Below are 26,905 nucleotides of genomic sequence, written 5' to 3'. Positions count from 1 at the left end.
TTCCAATTTACCCTGAGGTATCTGAATCTTCTATGACAATTGATGGCAATTTGCTGTATTTTAAAACTGGGGTAGGGATACAACAGATGCTAATATTGAAAATATAGTTCGCAACTTCGCATAGGTCAACATCTTGCCGCTTTGTGAGGAGTACCTTCATCACATAGACAGCAAGGCAATATGGATACATTCAAAGTGTAGATTTCAACACAAATTAGAAAATATTCATTCATATCTCTTGCGTCCCAGTATTAATTCATTATTTTTCAGGCATAGAGCGAGACACGACCACTATAAGTTTTCAACGTCACTATTGGCCAAGGAGGTAAGCTAATTTCCGTTTTATTGGTCTATATCGTATGGCTCCTATATACTAACCAATGAAATGTTGGTATGGGCGGGGCTTAGATACACGCTTTTTTACGGTGTTGGAGGGAGAGGTACACTGAAAATAGAGCGTTGTTGTTGTTGTACGGTTGAAAGTAGGGGGTGAAAGTGGGCTATCGGGGTGCAGAGACATCGGATCTCCCATTCAAAAGTAGTATTTGAAGAAATCACTGGTAAGTGTAATTGAGCGGTCAACATTAAGAACCGTTTTGTGGCTAATTAAGATAAACGGTAGTCGCTGAAATATGTAGCCAACGTTAGCGACGCAGAATCAGTTAGTGTCAAGCGAGTTCACATGGATAGAAGAAGCCGCAGGAAGTGAGATTGCTAACGTAGCTAGCCTACTCGTGTGTTTGCCAAAATCCGAATGCATACATGCTGAGTTAGTTAGGTAGGTAGCTAAATCCATTAGCTAACTATTGCCTACAATTTTGTATCTAAATCATTAGTTCTAAAAACTTCGTAAAACTTCCAAATACGGAGTTATTATCTGCAATTAAATAGTTTTCTGGTCATGAGCTTGACAGTACTAGTGCTGCTAGTCTAGTGAGCCAACTAGCTAGTGTGTGCTAAAGTGTGCTGCTAACTGCTGCTGCCTTGCATGTTCATTCAGCTACAAGACTTTAAAATAACGACATCCTAGTTTTGAAATGGTAAAACTAGCTTTTGTTGAATATCAACAGCTCTCCAGTTGAGCATGGCCATGGCATGGGTGCATTGAACAGTATCTTTGCACACACTTTAACGTTAGCTTGCTATGCTACTGATAGCTACAACATCACTAGCGTCAGGCCAGTGTCTCAGACATTCAGGTGAATGCCTAGAAGCAAAATCAAAACTGTAAAGTACTTCCTAGCTCAGGGCATCCAACCCATACAATTAGGAATAGGATCTCTATGTTCCATCCTGCCAAACCGGCAATGGAGTCTAGTGATTTTTGGCTTCAGGTTGCTGCTGCCAGCATCAGACCGCAACAGCTGTTTCTCACTTGACAACCAACTAACTGCCAATGAATGACTGCTGCTAGCTCCTGGGAAATTGATTGCAGTACTAGAGATATAAGCTTCAGCAGATTCATCATAGACACACTATGGAGGCACGCTATGGAGGCACACAAACAAGTCAGCAGGCAGGAAAAGGGACCTTCATTTGGTTAGACATGGGAACATAGCTAGCTGACTGGACCACCCAAATACTTGGCATTTTTGTGTTTCTGTCTATGTGCCTAAACCAGCCTGAGCTATTCCTTCACCGCCAGAGGATTCCCTGATTTATTATTGTGCCTGATCCATTGTGAAAAGCTGCCTGTTGTTGGACTTACAGCGACAGCTGCACTTCTCAACGCTGAGCTGGGATCGGGGCCTCTTGGTGTGTTTCATTTTGGTTGGAACGCCAGGTATCTTGTTGCAGCATTTCTTCAGTCAGTGCTGTCACTGTTATGGCAGATGGGTTTTGTGAATATGGATCATTTGACCTGGAAATGACTGAACTGAGTAAGTAGGCTAAACTTCCTCTTGACCCTTGTTTTTGCCACAGTGTCATACCTCCAATACTTTACCTACTGTAACCTAATTGAAGCAATGGAAGATATTATTTTGCTGTTGAGGGGTTTCTGAACCTTGACTAATCAATTACTGTACAGTTTTTGTGAGGACTTTGTTAGACATTTATAGACACCAGATATCATGCTGAGTGACTTGTTGGAACATATGAACATGTCATAGGGACTGAGTGCGAAAGAGAACTTGAAGTAAACTATTAGCTCTTGGCAAAGCATGATATCTGTGTAGTTTGCCCACACAAAATTCTCCACTTGCCCTCCAGCTGGCAGAGAAGCGAGTGTAAAATCATAGTTAATCCACAAATGTCCTCTGCTCAGTTTTGTGCACCTGACTGTGACTGAAAAACAGGATGCGCTTGCTTGCCACTTTCACAGCCAGTCAGAGGGTTGCTGTTTATTGTGGTTTTGAGCTGCTGCTGCGGTGTCCTATCACCAGTAGCAAACACATACCTTAGACAGTGTCTGATATTTTGCACGAATGTGCTTTTTGCATTTTAACCTAAAAAACATTGCCAGAATTGTTCAATTTGTTGGATGTTTTAGTCTTTATCATCATGTTGCGTTATTGAAAACCAATTCTTTATAAAGGGCTTTTTATAGAGAACTAGCCTACATTTTACTTTGGTAGTCATTCGTTGAAGTCTAAATCGAGCTTTGCATCAATCTTACATTTACATTTGAGTCATTTAGCAGACGCTCTTATCCAGAGCGACTTACAGTTAGTGAGTGCATACATTATTCTTTTTTATTTTTTCATACTGGCCCCCCGTGGGAATCGAACCCACAACCCTGGCGTTGCAAACGCCATGCTCTACCAACTGAGCTACATCCCTGCCGGCCATTCCCTCCCCTACCCTGGACGACGCTGGGCCAATTGTGCGCCGCCCCATGGGTCTCCCGGTCACGGCCAGCTACGACAGAGCCTGGATTCGAACCAGGATCTCTAGTGGCACAGCCTTAGACCACTGCGCCACTCGGGAGATATTTGGTGCATAAAATTGATTATCCCACCGGATTTCCTCCAATAGCCTAATATCTGATTTTGTAATTCCTCTGAGCTTTATTCAAGACATACGCCTAAGGGTCAGAGGATCAGATCTTTCAACGCCTAGAGAATTGTTTAACGTAAACATCTCAGGGACGCAATAATACACCATTAGGCCTAGCCTTTATATAGCAATCTTATAATATAGTCTAGCGACTGCTGTCTGCTATTGCCTACAGCTCGACTTCCATAAAGACAGGCTGGAACCCCCCCCCCATCTCCTCCTCTCAGATGCCCTCTACACATTATCAGGCAGTTTACCATGGTCCATCAGGGTGAATCAGCATGCTGAATCAGCTAAAGGGCCATCTGGACTGGATTCAGACAGCAGCAGCACAGACCTGAGCCTCATTGCTCAGACTCAGCCATGATAATAAAATTGGGCTGCCTCTGGATAGGCCTAGATGGGTTGACTGACTTAACCCTGATGTTTTGTTTCTGTTCAATATTGGCATTCCAGGATTTTTTTTCCACTTTGTTATTTTTCCCAGACAGGAAAGGAGTTATTTGTATATGGCCGTGCCTGTCCTGTGCTGCTCTGAAATGCTCTGCAAATCATCATCTGGTAGTTTCTGAGTTCCTGATTCACCCAACCTGTCTCTTTGTGGGTAATAAGTATTTGAACTGAACTGCCCCGGTTATATGGCTGCACTCTCAATCAGTAAACAAACTTCCTGCTCACGTTTCACTTTTCTCATTCATATCCAGAGAGCATGAGGAAATGGGCCTAGAAATGTTGAAAAATGGACAAAAATTAAGCCTACTACTCACACTAGTAGCCTATTTGAAATGAAGTCACACTTGGCAATGAAGTCAAACACACTGTAACCTAATTTGTTGGTTAGCTACATTGACACGTTAGACAATTCTGCCTTGTGTAGGCTATAGCCTAATGACCATCAGACGGACACAAGCAATGTTGTTGAAACCAGAGCTGAGGAATGAATCATAATGTAGGAAGAAATAGGCCTATACTCAACTCCCTCATATTGATTTGTTCATCTCTGTGGTTGAAAACGCCTCTAAACAAGTCTATGTCTTAGGCCTATTTTATATAGCTTATTTTTGCTGTAAGTACAGTTCTTTGTAAGCCACCTAATGCTTTGGAAACACCAGTTTCCTTATCCTAGTCATAGATGTAGGATTGACTTTCATCGCATGTTACCTGCCAAAAAATGACATAGCTTCATAGTAACTGTTCAGTCATTAGTCTCTAATAGTTTAGTTGACGACAGGTCAATGATAGCCCTAAAACCTGGTTTATTCAGGAGTGTCAGTTAGCCTTGCACTTTGACAAATAATGCCATACAGTTCAGTTGTTAGTCTCCTTATGATTTGAATAGACTGGTCAATGATATAGGCCTAATCCTGGAGAGTTAGCTCGCTAGCCATGCATTCTTACCACTCTTTTACCACCTGTTTTTCAAGTTCTCCAGCTGGCATCTGATTTTGACTGTAACCTTGGCCCCTGGCTGCCTGCAAGGCTGCCTGTCTGTTCTCAGCTCCGCAGCGTGCTCATTGATTTCAGCAGCTGCTGGAATAGAAGGGAGATTTATGTTGTTTTGGTAAATGGTAAGTCTGTGAAAGTACTGGGAATATTATTCAGGCAAAAAAGAAGCACAGTCACACATCTCTGGGTAGTATATAATAACCGAAAGCGCCAAAAAAAGACAACGGGTCAAGTGCAGCATTCCGTAATGTATCAAGTGAGCGAGCATGCTTCGACAGTAGTGTGAAAGAGGTCCTGAAACTAACTACAGAAGAACAAATCATAACAAATCATAATTTAGCTTTATTGTTCAACTGTCTTCCTCTTTTGCACATTTCCTGATATGTTTTGATTTTAGGTTCTATTTATTCGCACCAAAGAAAAGAAGTGAAAGACAAAAAACTGGTAAAAACGTTGCGAAGGTGAGGTTGGAAGCCCAAAAGGGCTTATATAAAAACCACTCTTCCCTTATAGGCTGTCTTTTTTTCTGTAACTTCTAAGCTATATATCTCTGTGTTGCCGATGACAACCTGCTGGCCAGCAGCTGCAGTGCAAAGGTGAGGAATTTGGACCATGTTGAGGAGGAAGTAACGAGGTGTCACTGAATCATAAGCGGACAGGCAGGGGTAATGACCTCTGGCTTCAGGCCTAGGCTATATCTCATTCAGACAACACCCTATAATGGTTATTATCCTCAGACCACACTGTACTAATAATATACAGTGTAATGTGGTTGTAATCGCTCAGTCAGTGGTTGTTACACCAGAGTGGGTTTGATTCTTACATTATCTACTGAATAGCAGTTGCTTAGGATAAAAGCATCTCATTGAACGCTTACGACAAATAGGCCTAACATCTCTGTGCTTACATGTTGGGCCTAGCTATCTTAGCATAGCCCTGGCAGTCTCCACCCCAGGAAAAAGGCCTGTAGTGAATTCATCTCTTCTCCTCTCTCTCACACACTGAGAAATGGCTCCTTTGTGTCTTGGTGCTTTTGACATGCGGAACCCACCAGAACAGAAGTGCTATTCAGGCCCACGAGGTCGACGTAGGAGGATTTCTACGCCTGGGGTCCCACGCGGTAATAAACTGGTGGTAAGGGCAGGGCAGGACACTCCTCCTCTCTGGCTCTGAATACCACAGCAACCCTCAGTCTCTCTCAGTGCCGCTGACTGGCTGGGCTGACTGACTAAAGAGCTCTTGTTGTTTACCTCTGTTCCCTCTATACCGCTTTAGCTCTCTCTTTCTCGCCACTGTTTGCGTTTAATTTAAGGTCTACACTGCTTGGTAAACAAAAAGCCAGACGAGCGAGGCGACGTCGAAAATTGAAAATGTTCCTTTGATGCCATGACCCTTAACCTCTGTACAGTGTTCGTCAGACGTCATAATCTCTCTCTCTTACTACAAAACCACACGTGGGGGCTGCAGTGCATTTGTATGAGTTCAGCCCCAGCCTTTAGCCCAACTGTGCTAATGGGAGTGAGCAGCTGAGTGCCCTACAGAGGAGGGCTAGGCTATGTGGCAGTCAGTCAGTCAGAGAAAGCAACGCAACCATTGTGTTGGTTGGGTGGGTAGGCAGGTTCCCCTCCACACCCAACCCCGTGCCCTCTGCCCATATAAGGGCAAAACTCAGCCAGCCTCCCTGAAGCTGAGCTCAGCTCCCTGACACATTACTGGAGCTCCAAGCCTGAGGGAGGCATTGCACAGCTCTGCTCTCCTAACCAAAGTTTAGGCCTGTTTTTCTCGCCAGTCAAAACAGTGTAGCAAGTAAGGTCTTTTTAAAAATGGATATGAGTGCGCCACAGCCACATGGTCCTCGGCCTTGTGTTGTGATAAAGTGGAGCATGCAGTTAATGTGGGCTAAGGCTATAGTTGAAATGCCTCAGCCTGAGCTTAAAATGCATTTTAGGTTGGTGGCTTGCCTGTGACAAATTATTTTATATGGTAGCCTAAATTACAAAGGCCTATGACGTTCATCCCAAAACAAGTGATGAGACCGTTTTTTTTTTAAGGTTACTGTATTTTTTATTTTTTTTTATTTCCCCTTTATTTAACCAGGTAAGCCAGTTGAGAACAAGTTCTCATTTACAACTGCGACCTGGCCAAGATAAAGCAAAGCAGTGCGATTAAAAACAACAACACAGAGTTACATATGGGGTAAAACAAAACATAAAGTCAAAAAATACAACAGAAAATATATATACAGTGTGTGCAAATGTAGCAAGTTATGGAGGTAAGGCAATAAATAGGCTATAGTGCAAAATAATTACAATTAGTATTAACACTGGAATGATAGATGTGCAAGCGATAATGTGCAAATAGAGATACTGGGGTGCAAATGAGCTAAATAAATAACAATATAGGGATGAGGTAGTTGGGTGGGCTAATTTCAGATGGGCTGTGTACAGGTGCAGTGATCGGTAAGGTGCTCTGACAACTGATGCTTAAAGTTAGTGAGGGAGATAAGTCTCCAGCTTCAGAGATTTTTGCAATTCATTCCAGTCATTGGCAGCAGAGAACTGGAAGGAATGGCGGCCAAAGGTGGTGTTGGCTTTGGGGATGACCAGTGAGATACACCTGCTGGAGCGCATACTATGGGTGGGTGTTGCTATGGTGACCAATGAGCTAAGATAAGGCAGGGATTTGCCTAGCAGTGATTTATAGATGGCCTGGAGCCAGTGGGTTTGATGACGAACATGTAATGAGGACCAGCCAACAAGAGCGTACAGGTCACAGTGGTGGTTAGTATGTGGGGCTTTGTTGACAAAACGGATGGCACTGTGATAGACTACATCCAATTTGCTGAGTAGAGTGTTGGAGGCTATTTTGTAAATGACATCGCCGAAGTCAAGGATCGGTAGGATAGTCAGTTTTACGAGGGCATGTTTGGCAGCATGAGTGAAGGAGGCTTTGTTGCAAAATAGGAAGCCGATTCTGGATTTAACTTTGGATTGGAGATTCTTAATGTGAGTCTGGAAGGAGAGTTTACAGTCTAACCAGACACCTAGATATTTGTAGTTGTCCACATACTCTAGGTCAGACCCGTCGAGAGTAGTGATTCTAGTCGGGTGGGCGGGTGCCAGCAGCGTTCGATTGAAGAGCATGCATTTAGTTTTACTAGTGTTTAAGAGCAGTTGGAGGCTACGGAAGGAGTGTTGTATGGCATTGAAGCTCGTTTTGGAGGTTTGTTAACAGTGTCCAATAAAGGGCCAGATGTATACAAAATAGTGTCGTCTGCGTAGAGGTGGATCTGAGAGTCACCAGCAGCAAGAGCGACATCATTGATATACATGGAGAAAAGAGTCGGCCCAACTCTACTACTACTACTACTACTGTGCTGTACTACAGTGAGTATTTGTTGCTTTCCTCACGTAACATTCACCTCTGAGGTTACAGACATGTAAACCAAGGCCAGATGTTAGCCTTACATAGTCGCTAAATACATATTCAGAAGGACTTTTATGGTTCTTTTGTCATTATGAAGCTAAAATGACAAAGAACAATTACTATAATTGAGGGATTTGGCTTGAGGGTTGTTTACTTTTTGAAATTTGACTAATTGGGGAGGTTTTGGGACATAAATTCCCCTCCAACATAGACCCGGTGGTTGTCAAAAGACAAGATGTTTAAATATGGTGCTATTTTACTGAATAGTAATAGTTGTACTTGCCAGGCCTTTTACGAACCTCCTCCGGACAGAAGTTAATTTCAAACTTTAGTGTTGATTTTATGTGCTCTGCCTTGGCCCTATAGCAGATTTGAAAAGCTGAAGATAATACTTGGAAATGTGTTGTTGGTGTGTGTCATGCTAGATTTGACTTCCATTTCTTCAGTAGTTGGGGAATGTACAGTGTTTCATAACAGCAGTGGAATACAGCCAGGGGAGATTACACTGACCATGTTCTGTCGTATGAGTACTTCTCCCCTGATGACCTCTTCCTCTTTCATCCCTTCAGTGGTCACACTCCATCTGTCCTGAAACACAATCTAAACAATCTGTTCGCCGATTCATGCCGTGCTATCATAAGCTCATCATTACTCTGATGGCTTGTTTGAAGTTTAGAACCTACAATTGACGAGTTGGATGACAAAACAGGAGTGATTTCATCTTCCAACTGGTAATGGTAACTAACATTTGATAGGCTATATAACTAAGCTAAGCTAGATGTTAAAGCAGGGGTTCAAACTGACGGTTGAATTGTGGTTTTCTGAGATGCAGAGCTTTGTGGTGTGTACAGACAATAGAGACAGACAAGGAAGTTAATATTTCTCTTATCTCTCTGTTTTTTCATTTGGCAAGCTTTTGGTTTATCCATTTTTTTTGTTCAGCTCAGCAGCAGTCTGTCAGAGTAGCACGCTGATTGAAATAGTCACCTGGGTGAGAGAGAACTTTCTCCCGTGCATTTCAGGTCGAGTTCAGCTAGTTGGCTGGGTTTGTGCAGAGGAAGAACAAGAACAGCATTCCCTGCTGTCTTTGGTATTGATTGTGTTTAGACTACTCTGTCTTCAGGCACAGCACAATAGCAGGGTTTATTTGTCCTTGTCAAATGTAGGACAAGCAGTGACATCAGTTTACCTTGATAGTTATAGACAAAATGATGTGGTGTGTAGGCTAGATTTCCTTTTTTTTACTTAAGTTAGGCTAATTTGCTAACACAAACCTCTTAAGATAATAGGCCTACTGGCCTATGTAACTAATTAATTGCTCCTAATATTTATTGACTGATATAAGAATATATAGAGATGATGAAAGACATTTGTATTTCAACTATCAGGTAAGGTCAGAATTGCTAATATGAAATCTGACTTTGACCTGGAGTCTAAGTCTCAAATGAGACTGATTGTGACGATAACGAACTTTTTCCCTTTGGCCCGTCAACACATCTTGGTGCCCTAGTCCAAGCAAGGGATTGGTGGAAATAAGCGTATTAGTGTTGGGGCATTGAGTTCAGTACTGGTTTGGGGTCAATTCTGTTTTGGCCATTCAATTGAAATTAATGAATAAAAAAGGTGCTCTTTCTTATCCGGAACTAACAGGAATTGACCCTAACACCTACCAAGCCCCAGCTTCCGAATGGCTCAGAATGTGTTCTCTGTCAACGTTTCTGGTAAAAACAATGGTTAAATAAAATTAGAAAGGCTCATATTCCTGAAGAAAAATGATGTACTGTTAACAAAATCATATCCACTGCTTCAGTGGACGGGGAGGAGACAGGCTAGACTGCCATGCTGTTGCCATGCAGAGTTGAGATAGCTAGATGGCCTGGTGTTTTGACACACTGAGTCATTTACTCATGGGACGTTGTGGATCTTCCAGTCCATTGAACCTCCATCACTAACCCTGGGTTGACCCTGGAGAGAGTGTGTCTGTCAGTTAAGAGCTGCTCACACTAAGCTAAGGCAGATGTCTCACCACAGGAAAAACACTTTGCCAAGAGCCGACGAGTGCTGTTGCTATAGCCTACACACATGCACACACAGAGAGAGACAGACGTCTAGGAATCCTGAGGCAGCATGGAGAGAGCATCACATGGGTTTTGCTAGACTCCCATTGGCTCCTCTTGGGTGACCTCCACTCTGAGCATAGTCTATCACTCTCCTACTGGAGATGGAGAACATTCTGGTCAATAATGGATTCCCAGGTGAAATCTGGGATCTGTCAGTTAGCTCGTCAACAACAGACCGTATGACTGACACTATCCAGGCCATGACTATGGCCAACATTTTGTATTTTCACATTTGCCTATAGCTATGATAATAAATTCATGCCATTATCAAGAGTTATTTTGACTGACGGAGTCATTAAGTAGCCTACTTACTAGGCCTAGACGTCTCTGTCTCTCTCTGTCTCAAAGAGAATTGTGTTTGTCTCACTCATTCACTCTCGAGCTTCACTGAAAGTGTCTGCGAAAGATGTTCCTCAAATCTCTCTGCTTCTGGGATGACTGAAGGGAAGTTCCCCCTGGTCTGAATGAGACGCAAGATAAGAGGGGTTCTCTCTGGTTAGCTTGGAACACCTTCAGTTGAATCAGAATGAACTAGAACATCTGACTGACTGAGTGTTCCGGTTCACTGTCAGTGAGGAACAAAGAGCTGGTCTGAGGTGTGCATGTGTGTGTTCTCCCTGTGGGGGTTCCACTGCAGAAATGTCATCTGCCTGTGCTTCCCGCTGTCCAATGGCCCGTAGTAACCATGGCAACAGTTTAGCACCTAGACGGGAGGCTGCAGGCTGTTAGCAAGATGTGTGTGTGTGCAGAAGGACTGCAGAGGCTAGGTGGATCACGTTGTCCAGAATTCATGACAAGAGAGGAGACCTAGAGGTGAGAGGTCAGAGGGGAACACCCATTATCCATGACACTACTACAGTCTGACAGATCAATCAGCGTTAGATTATCACCACACACACATTGGAAGTCTTTCGTCGTGTTACGCTTCATCAGTAAAAAAAAAAAAAATCTAGATACAGTTAGTCCTTCTTGTGACGTAGCCTTAGCATACATCGTAAGCTCATTAGCAGCACGTGTGTGTCTAAGCAGTAAGCAGGCTTTTCCTGTAGACGACGACTTCATCATAGCCTGGTCCCAGATCTGTTTGTGCTTTTGTCTACTCCATTGTCATTAGCATGACAAATCCATAAGGAGTTGGCAAGAGAGCAGAAACAGACTGTCACCCAGGCTAACTTCATCATGCTAAGGAGCAACACGGCGTCACTGTTCAAGAGACTGGCCATGATTCAGCCTCAACATTGAATGTCCAAAGCCTTTCACACCCTCTACTAGAGATGCACACCATCCTATCTCATCTCTTCTGACCTAGGTACGACACTGGTGCTTGTTATTACCGTAGTAGGGTAACCTGGCTGGAAAATCCCTCTCTGCTGAAAAACATGTTTATTTTCTTTTATTCTCGCTGTGTCCCAAATGGCACTACTACATTTTGACCATAGCACTATGGGACCTTGTCAAAAGGAGTGCACTAAATAGTGAATAGGATGCCATTTGGGACACAGGTAACCTCTCTTCCTGATTCCAGTACCTGCTGTGTCTCTTCCAGGGGAAACGCAGACTGAATCTCTCCATCATTCCAGAAGGAGAGTGAGAGAAAAAGAGAGGGGGGAAGAGAGGCTGTTTAGTCGGTGAAATGTGTGTTGAGATGGATGGCGTGGTCTGTGCTCTACACATGGTGTGTTGGCTGCCATGGTGTGTGTGGCGCCCATGGTGTGTGTCGCGTGTGGGGAGTAATGGAGTGTCTAGCATGGCGAGGACAAGACCACTCGTGTTTAACCATGGGGATCTTCCTGCTCTCCACTATGACCATTTAAGGACTGCTGCGCCACCACTTCAACAGTCCCCATGGGACCAGACCAGCCCTCTCCATCCATCCTCTCTTCCCTCGCTTCACAGCCAGGCAGGTTGGATGGAGGTGTGGGGGAGGAGGAAGCGGGTGAGGACTATTTGCTGTGACCGATGAGAAGTGAGGTAAAAGGAGCAGATCTGTTTTTCTCTCCATCTCTCTCCATCCACTCCAGAATGTGTATTCTGTGACCCATCAGAGCAGGAGGCTAAGGGGCTGTCATTAGGACAAGAGGCCCTGAAGCAGAGCTATAAGCTTGGGCCTTCTTAGGACATGCGCTGTCGCTAGAACCGAAGCCTGAGTCTAAGGGAAACCCAGTAGAGTGAGTTGTGTGTGCGCTTGCATGTCTGCGTCGTAGCCCTGATTGTGCGAGTGTACTTTAGTCCTGTTTGTGCGACTGCTGCTAACACGCTCTGTTGCCATCTATGTTTGTGTGTTGACAAAGCAAGTAACAGGGATTGGTGTTTTCTCTTGTCAGTGAAACCAGCTCAGCACGTGTTGCCTAGCTCTCTCTCTCTCCCTCTTTCCTTGGCTGGGTTGTGTAAGGTATTCAGGGTTGTCCTGTTGATTTAATTTCCCTGCCTACATGTTGGCACACAGTGGTGGGAGAAAATGGTTGCTTGTGTTTTTGCTTCTTTTCAGGATTGTTGACAAATACTTAGTTTGGCCTATATGGGCATTTTGTACTTCCACATTTAGCTACTCTTGCACGTGTCTTTTAATATAGGGCCATTACACGGTAACAGAATGATGCTGAGAACAAAAAGCAATGATTGCGAGGACTACTTTTAACAATTTCTACAGAACATTTTACTAAACCACATTTACTTGAAGAACAGGGCAGATGCAACGTTTGGACTGTTTGTGCTGTCATTCTGTTAACAAACTTTGCATCTGCACTGCCCTACAGCCTCATTTCCATTCCAGTTCCTCGATATTAGATGTGGGAGATCTGATGGTGAACCGACAGTGATGGAATTCTGACGGCATAGTAAGCTTTACAGTATGTGGGACAAAAACAGAACGTGACATGTTGTTGCTCTACATATCTTCACTCGTTACACGGAGCCAAGCTGTGGCATCTGACGTGTGCTCTGTGGCAGTCACTGTATTTGGGATGTGTGTGTGTGTGTGTGTGTGTGTGTGTGTGTGTGTGTTGTGTGTCCTTCCCTGCCGACTAGGTCTGGGTCTTCAGTGGACTAGGAGGATGTTAACATGGGACAGCTGAGAGATGCATTTGAATCATCGTGCCTTTTCCCGTCTGCCTGTCGTCCTTTTAGAACGGCGCTTTCACTCCTGAATAATCTAATCATGTTTAACCCGGGAGAAAGAGGAAGTTGATCAACGGAAACCTAATATTGTTTGTTTGTTCGGGCGCAGTCACGTACCATGTCAAAGATGCATAACAAGACGACTACACTTTGCTGTTGATCTGACACTCATTGACAGTGCTTGCTTTTAGATGTTCAATGCACTATATTATGCAAGACAATGAGATATTGACAGAAGCGGTCTCGATTTGTTTTTCAGAAACCAAGAAGAAGTGGATGCTCTAGAAGGGAAGCCAAGTCCTCTGCCAGATAAGGTACAGGTAACAGATCTCTATATCGCATTGTTTTGATACGCATGACCCCTGGGCCTGTATTCGTAAGGAATGTCAGAGTAGGATCTAGGATCATGTATCCCCCCTTTCTTTATCTTATTCATTATAATCTAAAAGGCAAAACTGATCCTGGATCAGCACTCCTACTCTGAAACGCATTATACAGGCCCTGACCTCGCCACCACACTTGATTCAGTCAGTGACTCAGTACAACCCTGTAACAATGTTACTGTGGTTATCATGATTACATGGTACTTAGTCTAAAATTAGCCTCTTTGTTATGGAAGATACACAACTTTCTCTTTGAGTCTGTGGCCATGTTCTCACAGCTATTTGGTAATGTACACTGAAACATGTTTGAGGTGGTTGCACCAATGATGTGTGTCTATCGGTTGCACAGACCCAGATAGTGTACTCCTGAAAAGAAAACCCACTTGAAGTGGAATGTTTTAAGACCTGGGTCATGTTCAGCAGAGTACACCAATGCCAAAAGTCTTTCAACAGGAAAACTAAAATGTATCTTCTTATTGGACAAGTTCCTGTTGCACATCCTCAGTTTCATCAAGTTTTTTCCAGGAATAGGACTAAATCTTGGTCTGGGCAACCACCCTTGAGGGTTTAGTTATCAATTTACTACAGTTCTGAAATATGTGCACCAAAATGATATCCTGGTTTTTTTTTTCTCTAGACACTGTCTTTTCCCCAACAGAGGTTGTTTCAATTTAAAAGCAGCTAGGAAAGCCGTTTAGCGTTCCGCTCGTTTCGACTTTAATTGTACTGAGTGAGTTTTAATTACGAAGCACAAAGCGTGACAACCAGTGACAATAACATTCACAATGTTCTATTTCTAAAAGTGAAGTCAGGACAGTGTTGTGGAGCGTATTAAACCAACCCTACTGAGGACAACAACTCACACAGCAGAGAAAATAAGAAACACAACCATTTAGACTTGACTTTCTGTCCTCCTAAAAGACTTCCCTTTAAAATGATACACAAGGCCCTTTTTTAAAGGGGCAATCAGCAGTTGCTACAGCCAACTGCAGATTGCCCCTTTTTAAAGCTGTGAGGTATCATGTTTCTAGGTTTAGCCAATCCAACACAGGAAAGGGAGGCACATTAAATCACTCAATCATTGGTTTTCAGGTTCAAACATGCAGATAAATAGTTGACAGTGGAACCGAGCAGGTCTGAATTCCCCTCCATATTTACCATTCTGTCAGTGAGAGGCATCTGATGGTTCCACTGGAAAGGCCTTGTCTTATAGCAGGAGGCCTGCTGAAGACTAATTGTCTCACACACACACACACCGCTAAGATCTCTTCATTATTCCTAGGAATTCTTTATATAGGAACATGTTTGTTTGTAGTCAGTGTTCCTTAGACCTTCTATATCAGGGTTCTTCAATTCCGGTCCTGGAGGGCCGAAACACCTCTGTTTTTCATCCTCTCCTTCTAATCAGGGGCTAATTCAGACCTGGGACACCAGGTGAGTGCAATTAACTACCAGGTAGAAATAAAAAACAGAAGTGTTTCGGCCCTCCAGGACCGGAATTGAAGAACCCTGTTCTATATGGTAGGTTCCAGGTGACAGTAAGGTGATTTAATAGTACACCAATAATACAGCCAGTCAGCACATTGTTGTTACTATGGTAATACCCAGCCTAACTATCCCCATCTCCCTCTCTGAATATTAGCTTGTGCTTGTTTAGACTGGCCCTGGGCCTGGACTTGTTGATTTTTCAATTTCTCTGTGTGACACATGAGACTGAGACAGGTAACAGTAGTGAATCCACACAGTCCATTTGAACCTGATAAACAGAATCATCCAGCCCGCCCAAGACAAAAAGATACATCATTGTGTTCCACATTCTCCTCTGTACTCCACACAGCTACACTGGTCTTCTTCCCAAATGACACCCAATTCCCTATATAGGGCACTACTTTTGACTAGGGCCCATGAGGCTCTGGTCGAAAGTAGTGCTGCACAATGTAGGGAATATAGTGCCATTTGGGACACAGTCTGGAACTTTGACAACTGCAGTGGGTCTCCCACTCGAGGCTTTTGTACCAACACCTGATTCAACTGAATAGTGGTCTCTAGAATCGAGACCACTGTTAGCTGAATTAGTGGTGTTAGTGCTGCGCTGGAACAAAAGCCAGTGTACCGTATCTAAAACTGCTCTATGCTGAAGTTATGAAAGGAGAGAAGCAAACCCAGTAGTCAACTGCTCTAGGACATTCAATGAAGTACTGCACTGTACTGGGAATAAGCAACATGAGCCAACAGCAACCCCTAGTGGGCAAAAGTGATGCACCCCTCAAATGAAATGGAATGAAGTGGATTACATTCTCAGGAGTATGTGAGGGGCTGAAGATTCCAAAAGGGATTGATTGACTGGTTGACTTACGTATGCATTGTTGTTAAGCGTTAGCCTGTCACTTTGAAGAGCTTTCCAGTAAGAGAGATGCAATGTGGGAGAGGGAGACATACAGTGTGATGATCATGTGCAGAGCACACTGTAACAGTGGGACTTTGTGTCACCAATCTAATAGTTACTGTCTGGTGTCTGGAAAAAGCAGCATTAATATATCACTGTACTGTGTGTGAATTCTCTAGAATTGAACACCTGGATATATCCTACTAAATAGTACAGTAGAGACATGCATATCAGTTTTACTAACATACTTAGCTTATGGACCAATCAAACCACAAAACACATGCATAAGTAGACCCAAACAGCCAATAGGCCTGATCATTCTGATAATCTGTCTTCTCCTGAAAGTTTGCACTCATTCACTCCCTACCCGTTCTGTTGGGTCCAGCAGTGGCTGCGTTAGATCAGTGGTTCCCAACCTTTTTGGTTAATGTACCACCAATTAGAATTTTGCTCTGCCCGGAGTACCCCTGAAGTACCCCCTCATGTGCATTTTACCAGTAGGCCTGTGGTCTCATGAGTCTTCTCAAGTACCCTGTGGATAGCCCAAGTTATAATAATATAATATGCCATTTAGCAGACGCTTTTATCCAAAGCGACTTAGTCATGAGTACCCCCAAGGGTCCTAGTACCCCTGGTTGGGAACCACTGCAATAGATCACCCTTGCTTAATGGTTATCATGTTCACTAGCCTCTGATGTAGCTAGCCTGGTGTGTAATTATGTGTTATAGGGACCACCCGTAAAGCAGTGCTTAAAGTAGCCTATCCTCTGGAAATTACTACCGCCTGTTGTTGCCTCCAATGAAATGGTTTAAAGAGTGGCTCAACTGGTGTTTTTAAGACATAAATACCCCTTTCTATTGATTTAACAAGACTGAGCTCTTAAAGAACTTCATCTTCTAAAGACTTGATATGAAGAACCTCTGTTTTAATTTCCTCAGGCCTCTAAATACGCATGCACTCACACCACACACACAAACACACACACACACACTGTGAGACATAGAGGAGCCAGTGTGTTATTCCATTACACAGGCCTAGTACATGCATTCCATGAACACCTAACCCACAACTAAATCACATCACTATATCTTGATGTGGAGTAGATTAGTGGTTTTCAACTGGTTTTGCCTTGGTTGAACCAGGTTGTCTCAGTCGAGACCCAATATTTGCATTGCGGAAAATAATTGCCAAAATCTGGAAAACAATTTTTAATGCTATATTGATAGTAAGTGTAGCAATTATATGACAAGGGAACAGCATTCCCACCTCTTTCTTTGTCAATAATAACCTTTTGCCCATATTCTTGATGAAGAATGTTAGTTAACTCTGGTTTGAAACCACTAAATCAACCAAAATACCACTGCTAATAGCTCTATATTGAAAATACTGTGATTGAAGAAAAACATTTCAGAGATTAAATCAGGGGCGCAACTTTGGTTTTAGAAGTGGGGGGGACATAACTTGTATTTAAAGTAAAAAAAATGGAATCCTGTCTGATAAACACTCCAACCGACACTCTGAGGTGTCCACATGGTCCTAAAGCACACTGTTGCCCGGGTTTTGTATCACATTCGTTTTACATTTACATTATTTAGCAGACGCTCTTATCCAGAGCGACTAACAGGAGCAATTAGGGTTACTTTGCTCAAGGGCACATCGGCAGATTTTTCACCTAGTCGGCTCGGGGATTAGAACCAGCGACCTTTCGGTTACTGGCACAACGCTCTTAACCACTAAACTACCTTCCGCCCCAGACATTCCAATAATTAAACTGGGGGGAGGGGACAAAAATGCAATTTCAGATTGTCCCTCCCCGTCCCCAGTGAAAGTTGCGCCCATGGATTAAATTATTCAACAATGTAAGTTCAATATCATTTCTACACAATTTCTACCTGGTTTAACTTCAGACTGGAGTATGTTTGTCTTTATTTCAAAAAATGTTGCTCAGACACCCGCAACCTATTCAAAAATGTGGGTTGCGACCCACCAGTTCTGAATCGCTGGAGTAGAGGACACCTCACCTTATAACTGTACCATACACACTGGTGAGAGAATGCTAATGGACTGGAATGTTTGACAGCGGCCTCTAGAAGATTGTTTTCATTGTTCTGAGTGTCTGTGGAAGAGAACCACTTACCAGTCAGGTCTCTGTGATTGAGTGACTTTCGCTTTACACAAATATTGTCGCTGTGGTTATCAAAGTCTATAAAGGGCAGAAACGAGTTGAAACAACCTCTGTTGATGTGCTGTATATTAGTGTGAAATGTGTTCAAAGGAGATTATAAATAAATGCATTGTCTTTTTATAATCATTGAATGTTTTTACCACAGTGAATGTTCTCTTGAATAATTTGACACATTGAATTGTACGTATATTCAAATGCATCTAAAAGGATTTACTTTTACCTTTTTTTGTTTCTATCATTCTTTCATTTTTGATCAGGTTTGCTGGAATGGGTAATCTTCTAAAAGTCCTAACAAGGGAAATAGAGAACTATCCACATTTTTTCCTGGACTTTGAAAGTAAGTCTGAAGGAGTTTGACAGGAGGTGTAACCATGAAACTCTTCCCTCCTTCAGCCCCAGTCAGTGTAATCACAAACCTCTTCCCATAGTCAGTCAGTAAGCAGTTGGTTTGTATCTATGGGTCACTCCTGGACCTAAAGCTATGGAGCTGTCTCTGTACCTGTCTCGATCTCTCTCCATGGCTATCTCTCTAACACACCACACGCCTCTTTTTTTCTCTCCTTTTCTTCTCGTTTTTCTCTCTTTCAGAAACCAAATGGGGAATCTATTAAAAGTGCTCACTTGCACTGAGCTTGAGCAGGGGCCAAACTTTTTCCTTGACTTTGAAAGTGAGCACAGCTTTTGCTTGGCCTGGGTTCTTCTATCTTCTGTAGAGCTACAGTACTTTACTAACCAGGGTTTTGGGACAATTCCATTACAATTAGCTTCCAATAAGGATATTTTCTTTCATTGGCTGAAATGAACTGGAATTGACTCTGACCTTTTTACGAACCTACCTGCATGCTTCATAGTCTCTCTGCTCCTAGAATAGCCCATTGCTTGCCTATTGTCGATATCATCTAACCAAGTGATATCTGTTTAAAAGCCTACTTTTTTGCACGCACCATTTGTCATCTTCCTCATAATGTCTCATGCCAGCAAATTATGCATTATATATATATATATATATATATATTTATTTATTTATTTTTAGATGTTATCGTATTTTACGTCCTGATGATATCCTGACCTTCTATTGCTCTTTGCTTGTCCTGCTAGTAGAGATCTTAGACTAGGCCCAGATGTAGTTCGAACTAGCATAGTGGTTGTAAACCAGAGTGTCTCATGTTGCATGCATTCATGTATCTCCATTGCTTCATTGCCTTGCACTCTTCCTAAACATAATATAGGTTAGAAACAACAGCTGAACTGTTAACATATTAAAATATCCTGTTTTGGCTTAAAGTCACACAGAAATGGGGGATGCACTCACACCAAGCAGATTCCTTAGTGATAACCTTATTAATTCCCTCTTGTTGTCATAGTGTCAACATCACTCTTTTTTAAAATCTACCACAGAGGAAGTTGATGGAGGGGAATTTCTTACAATGCAAATACTCTCCACAGTCATAGGATTTTAGCTGATGTTCTATATTTAGCCTTTGTCTGAAAATAATGTAGGCTACTGACTGTGTGTTAGCTGCAGCTTATAATATGAAAATGCCATGAGTATGCTTTTGAAAAGCTAGCCTTCTAAAGGGCAGAGCTGGAAGCCTCAGCCTCCTGTAGCTTCATAGGGAGGAGCAGGTCATGCTGCTTTAATACCGTAAGATACCATGCTGCTGACCTGTTTACCACAGAGGAGCCTTGCTTTGTCTAGTCATGGTTTAGATTTAGTCTAGCTTTGATTCCAGAGATATTCATGTTTGTCGTGCTTGCTGAATGTTTTATAATTCCCTCACTAAAGTAAATTGATAGCATTCTATTAATTGCTTAGAAGTTGTATTACGGTGCGAGAAAATGGCCTATATGTACGTGATTATTTTTGACAAACCGATCAAGGCATACACATTGAAACTTCCCAATTCTTGTAAACGTACAGTTTGCCTCATCACATTTAATCTTTGAAAACCAAAGTGTCAATGTGTAGGAGTTTCATGTACAGTGTTTTGTTGTCTATGTGCTGCCTGCTAGCTAGCCAGGCTAACTGTTGTTGTTGTGTGTCAGATGCACAGCCTACAGACTGTGAGAGGGAGGTATGGAACCAGGTGAACACGGTGCTCCAGGACTCTGAGAGCATTCTCTCTGGCCTACAGGCCTACAAGGGAGCAGGACAGGAGATACGAGATGTATGTATATCTACTGGATAATGCTGACACACACTCACAAACAGTCGTAGACATAAGCTATTCATATTCAGTACACTCACAAATGTGCGCACACACACACAAACTGAAACAAACCTATACATTTATCGTTCAATTAATGATCTCAAAATGATTTCCAATTCTCTGACCTGTTTTTTTTAAATATTCCATATAGATTATGTATATTTAACCATGGTGTCTGTGTGTCCCCAGGCCATTCAGAACCCCAATGACATGCTCCTACAGGAGAGAGCATGGAACTCAGTCTGCCCCTTAGTCATACGGCTCAAAAAGTTCTACGGCTTCTCGCTGAGATTAGGTAAATCCAACATTCATCCCTCCACGAAGAAGCACAGAGGGGATGACATTTAGAATTACTGTTAAAAGCCAATAAATCAAATTTTGTGATGGTGCTATACTATTATTGTAAAGGGATTCTCCGTTACTTTTGTATACTTTTTTAGGCAGTTGTTCTGAAAGTAGCGCTTACGAGCTAAAAGTGGTCCCCGAAAATTGCGTACTACGTCACACATGTGCAGATATGAGCACCACGTCATTGCTCTCTCGCTTTGCTGTGGGTGCAAGATGTGCCTCTTGCTAGATGTGGCTAATTGAGGTAAAACAGTAATTCGGCAAAAAAATGATGCATGTATAAACTACATATTGACACATCCAGCCCAAAGCGGGAGGTAGAAAAAATACTTAGTATTCGCCAAAGTTCGGGAGCATGTCTTTTAAGTGTAGTCTTTTTCACATTTGAGACCTGAAAACTGTTTGTCAACCTAGCCTCATTCCTTCTCCTGGTGTGTGTAGAGAGGGCCATGCATAGTCTGCTAGAGAGCCTGGCGTGTTTAAAACCTTACTCGTGTTTGTAATGTAATATCTGTGTGTTTCTCCTCCTGTAGAGAAGGCTCTTCAGAGCCTGCTGGAGTCCCTGACGTGTCCTCCCTACACCCCAACCCAGCACCTGGAGAAGGAGCAGGCTCTGGCCAAACAGTTTGCTGAAATCCTCCACTTCACCCTGCGCTTTGATGAACTCAAGGTCAGACTGACATATCACTGCTATTGGAACACTACATCATCAAACAACACTTTCATTACACACACACATCATTTCAAGCTGTTCGTTTTTCTGTAGAAGTGCAAAGTTTGCACCTGTTTTATTCCCTCCGGTAAATAAGAGTTCCCATATTGTCTGTGGTGGTACTAAATGATTGTCCTCTGTCTTTCAGATGAGAATTCCTGCCATCCAGAACGACTTCAGTTATTACAGAAGGACAATCAGTCGAAACAGGATAAACAACATGAATGTGAGTCAGAGAAAGCACTGTCATATCTAGGGTTTCAAAAATCCTGTAACTTTCCCAATCCTGCAACCAGGATTTCTGAAAAACTTGGCAATTTTGGGGACGTTACCAGAATGTTTGTGACTGAATAGCTTGTCGGTTTTTGGTTCGCAGTCTGAACTCCTTTGTCGTTGCCATCCAGTCTCGTCTGCCTTGAAGCTAAAGATGGATCAGATATTGACACTGACAGTCTGCTTTACTCTTGTCCTGTCTTGTCTCTAGTTGGATATAGAGAGCGAGGTCAACAATGAGATGGCCAACAGAATGTCACTGTTCTACGCCGAGGCGACACCCATGCTGAAAACCTTAAGCACAGCTACGACAAGCTTCGTAACAGAGGTAAGAAACTGCTCCTCTCCTCCTTGTTGTCAGCTGCTCTGTGGTAAGATTTGATGTTAAGATTTGTGTTCACTTAAGTTGATAGCAGCACCGTCCGTTAGCGTTTAGTGGTGTTCACTGTTAAGTGTAGTCATCGTGTTCAGTCTGATTTTAAGGCAAGTTGGTGTTATGTTGATAATAGTCACCATGTTCTATCCCCCCAGAATAAGACATTACCCCTGGAGAACACCACTGACGTTCTCAGCACCATGGCCAGCGTCTGTAAAGTCATGCTGGAGACACCGTGAGTTGACTTGACATGTAGACATTTTAGCAGAGCGACATTCCAGGGAAAATATATCCAGAGCGACCGTCTGTTTATTGATGCCACTCAACGTGTACTTTGAATTGACACGTGTGTGTGTGTGTGTGTGTGTGTATGTCGGTGTCTTTCTCTCCAGGGACTACACGAGCAGGTTCAACAGTGAGGACACGCTGCTGTTCTGTATGAGAGTGATGGTTGGAGTCATCATCCTGTACGACCACGTCCATCCCAACGGCGCCTTCAACAAGTCCTCCAAGATTGACGTGAGAACCTCCTCTCTAATATATACTGATACCATAATACCCTGAAGGCCCAATCTTACCCTAATGTTAGCAATGTAATTCCCTCTTTCGTCTAAATCACGTCAATGGAAAATGTGGGTGAGTGTCTATTTCGAATGCTTTAAATGTGTATTTCAAGATACATTTTTTTTATTTTTCGTCAGATGAAGGGATGCATAAAGGTCCTGAAAGAACAACCAGCAGATAACGTTGAAGGTCTCCTGAACGCCCTCAAGTAAGTCTCTAGCCTCACCTCGGTTTAGTACTTCTCTGAGGAGGATACAGGCAATGTCAAATCTTACTAAAGTTTCTGAATTTAAATGCCAAATTATTTCTTAATGGTGCCGTGGTAGGAGTGCTATTTACAATGTTCGAGAATGGTAGGCAGGGTGCTTTTTGTATAAAGCGTGTTTCTTGGCGATACAGCAAACAATCCATGTGCCTCTTGTATATCTTTTAAAAGCCTTTAGTAATATGGCATATTTTAATAGAAAAGGCCATGTCATGTAGGTGTTTCAGTCCTATGGCCTGCTTCAAATTAGTCTGCTCTCTCTTTCAGGTTCACCACGAAACACCTGAATGACGAGTCCACTCCAAAAAACATCCGAACGATGCTTCAGTAACATTTTTTGATATAAAGAGGATCAATGTACTGACCTCAAAAAAAGATGTATATGTTTACATAATTTAAGACTGGATGTTAATACTTGTGTATTTACATAGTCATTCCCTCCAAGTTACTGAAACATATAGAACATGTACCTTTTTACTTAGAAAAATGAATTGGCTATACTGTAATTCTGTTGAAGCACAAATTGTGGGTATACCTTTCAGCCTTACAAACTGAGCTTGGCAAGCAGCACTTGGAGAAACAAGCACTCTGGTTGGTTCCTGTGAGTGAGCAGGCAAATGAAAGGAGCTTCATCATTGGCGGTTCAGTGTCAACAGAAGCTGAATTCCAAATTGACCCCTAACCTGGTCCCAGATCATTTTGCGCTGTCTTCCTAACGCCTATGGTTGTTCATTGTTGGCAAGACAGCACAAACTGATCTGAGATCAGGCTACCTAATCCCTGTGGAATGGAATGATTGGATAGGTGTAAGCAATATGGCGAAAATTCCTGTGGATTGATTGTTCAAACCTATCAGATCTACAGAAGTGCCTGTAGTAGGGTAGGGACTAGAGGTTGGTTTGGAATTTAGCAAGGGAAGCATTGAGGGGAATAGTGATGATGGCTTTCATATAAAGTGTTCTTGGTAAGTTGGTGGACATTGTTGTGCTTTGTTGGCAAGGAAGTGACGGCGCCAAAAGAAATAAACAAATCAACCAAACGTTTGAACCTTTATGGCAGGAGGATGAGGATACAGTATGTAATTTAGTTTTCTTGATTTTTCATGTATGAGGTGTGTTCCTTTTGTATGTGTGGCTCTTTGTATCTAACACAAATCCATTGCTCAAAGAAGCAGCTGTAAATACAAATGATGTCAGGTTATTTTTAAGTGACACGCAGTGGCAAAAACAATTCCTTCCTCCACCATTTTGAGGTCTCTACTCGGGTAGTAGGATAGTGGTGCTGATGATGAGCCTTAACTTCTCTCCTAGTAGTTCTCCTTTATCCTGTATGGACCAGTGAAGCCTCAGTCTGACTGTGGTCCCGTTCTCTATCCTTATACCTGAAGTGTACACTCGTTCCCTCACCCTCAACATTGGTTTGGTGTAAGTGTTGACTAGAGTGAGTTCCCACACCTGTCCATTCTATGAAGGGGTGTGAACGAGTACACACTTTGAGAAGAAGGGTCGAGAATTGGACTGCGGTCACACTTCAAGACAGTCACTTCTGGTAGGGTGAAAAATGACACTCTAATGAATCCCATTTATACCAGTTATCATTTCAGTACACATAAAGTGCCATTCTGTAGAATAAAGCCTATCCTTGTCGCTCACTCCTATACTTTTACTTACATCCAAATGTACAAAGATATTTGTGTCACTGATTTTGTTTGGAGGCACTCAAAGATTAAATCTAGACTCCATATCCAAGCAGTAACCTGAGCGAGTTCCCTGTAGCGCAAGTCGCTTTGGATAAAAGCGTCTGCTAAATGGCATATTATTATTATTATAACCTGGGCTGTCTTGGTTTGATGATTTGATTAAATATGTCAATTTCAGACTGTGTAACTTGTGTTGCCCTTTTGAACAGTTTTTTTGTGTGCGCACCATTGTTTCATGCTAATGAACATTGACCAAAGGGGCATTATAGGAGGATTCTCTAAGCTCATTCAGCATGTATACACTGGTGTATATATCTTTCACTTGGTTCAGTGGTATATTACAGTCATCTAATTATTAACAGGAAAACAATATTGGAAAGTTATCTACAAAATGTCAGGATTGTGAGTGGCTGCTGTTCTGGAAATATGTGGTGTTCTATGAATTGGAGAAAAAACGTTGTTTGGTAAAGGTCAGACAATCGCTTGTTATTGATTAATGACTTGTAGAAAATCTGCATTAACTTCTTGTGCTGCTGTCTCGATCCTGTCTGTCCAGACGCATGTGGAATTGAAGCTTTTTTATTTAATGATGGGGAAATGCAGGAATGAACCATTTAGACTATGGCTGTGTTTACACAGGCTGCCCAATTCTGATATTTTGCCCAATTAACTCACATGCTGCCATTGTCAAGCCAAAGATTTGTCACTTGACAATGAGTGACAGGGAGTTGGCATGATAGCACAGACTGGCACTCAGGCTACTAAACAATAGCTAAGCCTTTACAAATGTATCCTGTTCACATTTTTCCTTATTAGAGAAACCGACAACCCTATGACCATTAATGGGCTTTTATGCTAGATTAAAGTAGCTTGTCTTGTGCCTTTTCTTGTCACTAAGTGAACAATAGTCACCAACCTCAGAGAATTATTAATTAAATGTATTTAATTATACAGTAAATTATTAAGCTCTACAGTGTTGTGAAATGAGACAAAGGGCTATTATAGAGTTTCAAATCCACACACAGTGAATATCTATTTAGAATGTCATCCAAGCTTCAATAAAATCCTTACATACTCAATGCATCTCAGTAACATTACTCATCATGATAATACAATACTACTAACAAACATTTTAGAAAAAAATAGGTCAAATATCCACCATGGATTTTAACATTCATGTTAATTGTTTATTATTTTCTATATTTTCTGGTGATCCATAATACACTGTGACAAGTGTGAGCCATACTTTTTGTGTGTGATGGATCCAATGTATATATGCAATTAATGAATACTGTACATGGACTGTCAGAAATGTCAAGCTAAATGTACACCTTATACATCAATACACTGAGGATGTTTCAAAGGTTTAATTCCAAAAAATATTTCTGTCAAACTTCTTTCAGTATTGAACTACACAATGTCTTCAGCCCAGTATGCTATTATTATTGTGTTGTATGCAAGCTGTGTTGAATATTGAGATATTTGAATATAAATTTGATTTGTTTTAACTGACAATAGTTTTTAATGGTTTGGAACGTTGGTTCGATGTTTATGAATGGCTTTTGCTTTATATTGCATATTGAATGGATGTGTGAACTGAAAATTAAACTGGTACATTTTCTGCACCTGGGTTTGTTGTCATGAATATTTTATTGACATTTTCCAGACCAAACATCAAATCATAGTCATATGTCCATACATTGTGTATTCCTGTCATAATTAAACTTGGTGGAAATTAACGTCAACATGATTTGATGTAAATCCTGTCTCGAGTACACTATCAGTTCCATCCTCCCAGTACTGTGTTTGGTTGAACGGCTTCTCTTCTAAGTCTCAATTCTCCAGTACAGTGCATTCGGAAAGTATTCAGACACCTTGACTTTTTCCACATTGTTACGTTACAGCCTTACTTTAAAATGGATTTAAAACATAAAACCTTACATCAATCTACACACACTACCCCATAATGACAAAGCAAAAACAGGTTTTTAGAAATGTTTGCACATTTATTAAAAAATTGAAATATTACATTTACATAAGTATTGAGACCCTTTACTCAGTACTTTGTTGAAGCACCTTTGGCAGAGATTACAGCCTCTAGTCTTCTTGGGTATGATGCTACAAGCTTGGCACACCTGTAATTGGGGAGTTTCTCCCATTCTTCTCTGCAGATCCTCTCAAGCTCTGTCAGGTTGGATGGGGAGTGTCACAGCACAGCTATTTTCAGGTCTCTCCAGAGACGTTCAATCGGGTTCAAGTCCGGGCTCTGGCTGGGATATTCAGAGATGTGTCCCTAAGCCACTCCTGCTTTGTCTTGGCTGTGTGCTTAGGGTCGTTGTCCTATTGGAAGGTGAACCTTTGCCCCAGTCTGAGGTCCTGAGTGCTCTGGAGCCAGTT

The 26,905-nt window shown here is 42.2% G+C and overlaps 1 protein-coding gene across 5 annotated transcripts; it reads left to right on the top strand.

Annotated features, from left to right (window-relative positions):
• Positions 1 to 435: 435 nt before the first annotated feature.
• On the top strand, positions 436 to 26,138 carry LOC121552093 (CYFIP-related Rac1 interactor A). Of its 5 annotated transcripts, XM_041864815.2 has the most exons (13): positions 436 to 560; positions 13,366 to 13,426; positions 18,319 to 18,398; positions 18,650 to 18,729; positions 20,108 to 20,229; positions 20,461 to 20,566; positions 21,153 to 21,289; positions 21,480 to 21,557; positions 21,816 to 21,932; positions 22,136 to 22,215; positions 22,373 to 22,499; positions 22,682 to 22,752; positions 23,077 to 26,138. In XM_041864815.2, exons 4-13 carry the CDS (start codon positions 18,657 to 18,659, stop codon positions 23,138 to 23,140), a joined length of 975 nt encoding a protein of 324 aa, XP_041720749.1. In that variant the 5' UTR covers positions 436 to 560; positions 13,366 to 13,426; positions 18,319 to 18,398; positions 18,650 to 18,656; the 3' UTR covers positions 23,141 to 26,138. The 5 variants fall into 5 exon arrangements, with proteins under 5 accessions (XP_041720749.1, XP_041720748.1, XP_041720751.1 ...); XM_041864814.2 differs by lacking the exon at positions 18,319 to 18,398 and having other exon boundaries at positions 13,366 to 13,420; XM_041864817.2 differs by lacking the exon at positions 18,650 to 18,729 and having other exon boundaries at positions 13,366 to 13,420.
• Positions 26,139 to 26,905: the final 767 nt, after the last annotated feature.

The sequence above is a fragment of the Coregonus clupeaformis genome, chromosome 36 (genome assembly GCF_020615455.1).
Source record: "Coregonus clupeaformis isolate EN_2021a chromosome 36, ASM2061545v1, whole genome shotgun sequence".
Lineage (NCBI taxonomy): Eukaryota > Metazoa > Chordata > Actinopteri > Salmoniformes > Salmonidae > Coregonus > Coregonus clupeaformis.
The sequence above is the reverse complement of the archived record's forward strand: the minus strand, read 5'-3'. Positions and strand labels throughout refer to the sequence as shown.

What these genes read in the sequence shown, in the direction of transcription:
- LOC121552093 (XM_041864814.2), top strand. Translation starts at nt 18,657, where the DNA reads ATGGGGAATCTATTAAAAGTGCTCACTTGCACTGAGCTTGAGCAGGGG. An exon ending in CGACAAGCTTCGTAACAGAG is followed by an intron (nt 21,933 to 22,135) that starts GTAAGAAACTGC and finishes CTATCCCCCCAG; the next exon opens with AATAAGACATTACCCCTGGA. An exon ending in GGTCTCCTGAACGCCCTCAA is followed by an intron (nt 22,753 to 23,076) that starts GTAAGTCTCTAG and finishes TCTCTCTTTCAG; the next exon opens with GTTCACCACGAAACACCTGA.